The 4,815-nt window shown below is 46.5% G+C and overlaps 1 protein-coding gene across 1 annotated transcript; it reads left to right on the top strand.

Moving 5' to 3' along the window:
- Positions 1-2,335: 2,335 nt before the first annotated feature.
- Positions 2,336-3,813, top strand: LOC112889760. Its single transcript, XM_025956532.1, has one exon. The coding sequence runs from the start codon at positions 2,475-2,477 to the stop codon at positions 3,015-3,017; it is 543 nt and encodes a 180-aa protein (XP_025812317.1). The 5' UTR covers positions 2,336-2,474; the 3' UTR covers positions 3,018-3,813.
- Positions 3,814-4,815: the final 1,002 nt, after the last annotated feature.

Here is a 4,815-nt window from a genome sequence, read left to right on the forward strand (position 1 = left end):
TATTTTTGATAAATATATGCAATGTGTAGGATTCGTATTGATGAATACATGCAATGTAGGTCGTTTTCTACTACTTTGATAAATATACACATTGTAGTTTATTTTATCTAAGTCAAATAAGGTTAAACATAAAAAATACTTTCAGTATATGAAGTAAACTAAGACATGTGTCCTAAAACATACTTTTCTAATGTATTTTTGAATATGATTTGATATACATGTAGTTCAAATTGGATTTACTTTCATTAAGAACACAAACACTCATGTAAGCAATAGAAAATATTAAATCAGTTCAAAAGTTATTGAAAATTGTACACCACAACTTTTATGTAGCTTATTACGTGTAAAAAATTATGTTTGGGGTATATGAGCAAAATATGTAGTATTTCAATAAGAACAATAGAAATAATAAATCTTATTTTCCTTGAGAATCGATTTTCAGGGCCGGTCCATAGTCCGAGCCGGCCATGGAAATCCTTTTACTAGGAGTGGTCTATCTTCCGGTCCATTATTCCTAAAAATCATGGTATTTCAATGGCAGTTGGCCGCATGATCCACCCTAGAAACACATTTTCTGAGTTGGATCGGTTGTTACAGTGTACATTATGATTATTTAGTGTGGGGAAACTTCTCAACCGCCATAAAAGAATCTAGATGTTTCTACAAATTATTTTTATAGTAGTGAGTTTAGTGTGAATAACATTTTGGACTTGACGATTTTGAAACAAAGGAGTAGCCTAATATAGTGCAAAAGACAAAAGTGGCGTGCTTTGATTATAGCTTGTGCACCTTTATTAAAAATGGCAATCTTGTAAAAGGTGACAGACTTTGGCATGACCCTGGATGGATCCTAACTTGGAGACCTTGCCAGTGACGCTTGTTGCTTTCACCCATCACTCTTTTTCTTATAGTGACGGCCCCATGCGCCTGCCACACATTTCCCGCGTCACCTTTAGTGCATTTTCACATAGTGTGGTTGTGCTATAGATAGCCATGAAAAAAATGATCCTGTTGGTGACAATATTGCAAGGAGATATAGTTTGGTACGATTGAGGAACATATATAAGAAAATTTAAGGACTTAAATTGCCAAAGTTGTTGAAAGAGCAATATTCAAAGTCACGTTTCATAGAAAACGATGGGACGAAATACATGACCAGGACCGTATCTGGTTGCCTCTCTTGGCTGCCTTTTTCATAAAAGAACCATCAGTTATGAGATTGTTTGCTTTCCAGTAGGGAAAAAAAATGGATTGGATGCAGCCAATGGTGTACTCCGAAGAGTTTAGCAGAAAAGAAAGACCAAACATAGAGGAGTATTATATTACACACGATGAACAGACGGGTGCAAAAGTTAAGAATTTAAATGAGATATTCCCTTCATCTGCATGCTGGAACATTATTGGCAGCCATCCTTGCAAGTAAGTTAAACACCACCATCATAGTGTCATTGATAAGAACAGATGCTGCGCAATACTCGTGCTGGATCTTGCCTTCCTCGTGTAGTCACGTCCGCTGTCATGCCGGCCTGTCTACACGCACACATATGTATCACAGGCCGATCGCCATCAACGCCAAGTCCACACATGATCGAGTTGCTTTCTCGTGGCGCCTAAACCCATCTAAACTAAACCACCGGGCCCTTCTTATCCCATCTATTTGCTTGGCTGGAAGCCGCTTGTTCTGCTAGCATCTTTCAAACTACCTACAGGTGTGGCAGGCCAGTTGCCAACTGCATTCTTTTTTCTATTTTGCCTAGCATCTTTTTTTCTTCTACTTTTCAATTCATGCATCCATGCATCAGATCCGATCTGAGCTGAGTCATTATCTGAAAACGAAATACAGATCTGATCTGAGTGGCCCATGTGGGGTACTACTTCTCTCATCTTTCTTAGACTTCGGCTCTAGAATCTTAATTAATCAAGTGAAAAAAAATGGAAATGAAGGATGAAGGAATTTTCACCTCCCATTTGGCCTGGGTCAATCAACTTGAATCCAATAAGTAATGAGACTGCGTTTGTGCATCTCTACACCGACATCGTCCTTGTGCATCTTCTTTTTAATCGAGAAACCCACTCTCGTGCACCTGATGCCTAGCACGTCCTTGTTATTACGCAGGAAAGCAACCCAAGAAAAGCGGCGGTCTGAGCGGTCAAAGTCAGATCCACATGGGGAACAAGCAAGTGTGCATCACACCATACTGCACGCTACGCTACTCAGCTCAGCTCCCCTCTTCCTCAAGTCTCAACCATTACCGCGTCCACTACGTGCTAGCTCCTCTTCCTCCCACCACCGAGCAACCACCGGTCCACTCCACTCCTATATATACCCCTACCCCCACGCCTCCCTTCCCGCCACTATCCACCACCACCACAACCACCATCAAGAACTTCAATTCTCCAACCATCCGCTGCTTGATCACAGAAACACAATTCCTTGTTGCATGTCTCGTGCATAGCTCTAAGTCTATATATAGATGGATCGGCAAAGTGCGATGCAGAGCGGTGGTGCCGGTGCCGGCTGCGGTGCTGCCGTGCACGAGTGGTTCTACGCCAGCGGCGGCCGTCAGGCGCCGGAGCAGGCGGCCGTCGTCGACGGGGCGTTCCTCATGGACCTGCTGGAGGACGCGCCGGGCGCGGACCAGGCGCCGGAGGACGTCGACCGGCTGAGCTGCGTCATCCGGTCCCTGGAGGCCGAGATCGGCGGCGGCGGCTGGGCGGCGCCGCCGGCAGACGGCGGGAGCACGGTGGAGCACGTGCCGGCGGGCGACGTCGGTTGCGAGGGCCTGGAGGAGTGCATGCTCTCAGACGACTTCTACAGCGCCCCCGGCCCTTGTGTGGCCGAGGCGCCGTTCGAGTACTGCTGGACGGAGGTGCCGCCGGCGGCCGGGCATGACATGGGCGGCTGGTACGTCGACGGCGACGGCCTCGTGGCGGGGTACGAGTTCAGGGAGCAGTGCTATTACGGCTACAATGACAGCCCACACGTTGAGCATGTGTACAGCCCCTTGTGGGAATGAATGATCAAATCTGCGAGAACGGCATGGTACAGCTATATGAGTACAAGAAGGCAAATCGATCTATAGCTAATAATTTTTCGCTCTTTATTTTATTCATTTCTAACCACAAGCGCGCTTTTTAATTGACTACAACTAATTTTGCATTTGCAACGTTTTCAAAAAACACAGCTCCGATTATCGGCATCCTTAATTTTTTTCCTTAATCAACTAAGGTTGCATAGTACTTACTTGAAAATTCCAGTGCTAAAATCATTATCTTTTCCAGCCGCAGATCAATTATGTTTTAGACTGTTTTTAGTCAACAGTTCTATATTTTGCTAACAAAATTATTGTTTGGGTATTTGAAAATAATATGAGTAGATTTGTCTCAAGAAGTAGTTCTCATAAAAGCACTTTTTTCTTTGTTTTATAAAATATATTACAACTGTTGGAGGAATTCTCCAGCCGGGTGGCGGAATGCACCCGCCTAATCCTAGTTTAGGATGAGTTTGGGGGAAGCCAAGAAATGCTAGATCAAGAGGCGTATGAACACGGAAAGCACACAAGGGATTTAGAGTGGTTCAGACCGCCGGAGCGTAAAACCCTACATCCACTGTGTGTTGTATTGCTTGTGAGTCTGAGTGTCTTTGGGACTTTGGAAAGCTTGTGTGTCCGTGGAACTTCTGTGAACTTGTGTTCTAGCGTGCGCACTCTCCCTTTTATAGGCTCAAGGGGAGCGCGTACACTGCGCGGGGTCCCGACAGGTGGACCCGGCGATATATTAAATAATATATACATTGGAGCCTGAAATGCTACAGATTCAAAAATCTTCCTCTTCGGCTCCCGTGCGTATCCTCCGTCTGGATTTGGTCTTGTGCCGTCTTGCCTGCACGGGGTCTACTGCCAGTGACAAGCACAGTGGGAGACGTGCTGTCACTGTTGGGTCACAGTTCCCGCTGACAGGCGAAAAGGCTATGTTGACCTGCCGTGCTGTAGCCTCCGCGCGCACTGTAGCAGCGCACGCCACGGCCCTCCTGCAGCAGATCATAATTATACTTTGCTCACGCGCGCGGCGTTGTGATGTGACTACACACCACCCGTCTGCGTACATAGTGTGGTGATGCGACACGCCGCCTCGGTATCAGGTGGGCTTACCGTGGTGTCAGCATACCTGCCCAATGTGTCAGTGGGCAGCTCATGCCCTGTCTCGGGCACGCGCACCCCACCTACCCACATTTAATGCGGTAGTTCAGCTGGCTTCCCGCAGAAGGCTGGCTGCCACCGGACACGTGGTAGGGCTGGCTTTAGCAGTCGCTTCCTCAGGGGCACGTGGCGGCACCGGACCTCTTCTCCGGTGGGAAGGGAGGTCTGGGTCGCCAAGACTGGCACAGGCGCGCAGGCCTCTGGGGGTCCAACTTCCACACGTAGGGGCCCGATCCTACCAGAGCACGGGGGGAGGTCCGGAAACCGTGACCCCAGCTGTCAGCCCCAGGCCGTACGCCCCGTCATCCAAAGGCTTAATGCGAGGTTACAGATAACCTCGCGCCCCTCGGGTTGGATACACTAGCAGGAGGTACCCCTGTCTGTATGTACGGATACCAACGAAAAAGTAATAGTCAAAATTTTGTTTGTAATACCATATTCATATCCAAAACGTCCCCTATTTGTAATTAAAAGGAGTAAAAATGTCATCAAATAGACTCATGGTCATGCTCCCTCCGTTATTTTACATGTCCATTTGTTTTGTCTCAAGAAGTATTTATATTTTTCTATAAACTTGATCAAAGTTGGATAATTTTAACTTAGGACAAAACAAATA

Source organism: Panicum hallii, chromosome 4, assembly GCF_002211085.1.
Source record: "Panicum hallii strain FIL2 chromosome 4, PHallii_v3.1, whole genome shotgun sequence".
NCBI classification, from domain to species: domain Eukaryota; kingdom Viridiplantae; phylum Streptophyta; class Magnoliopsida; order Poales; family Poaceae; genus Panicum; species Panicum hallii.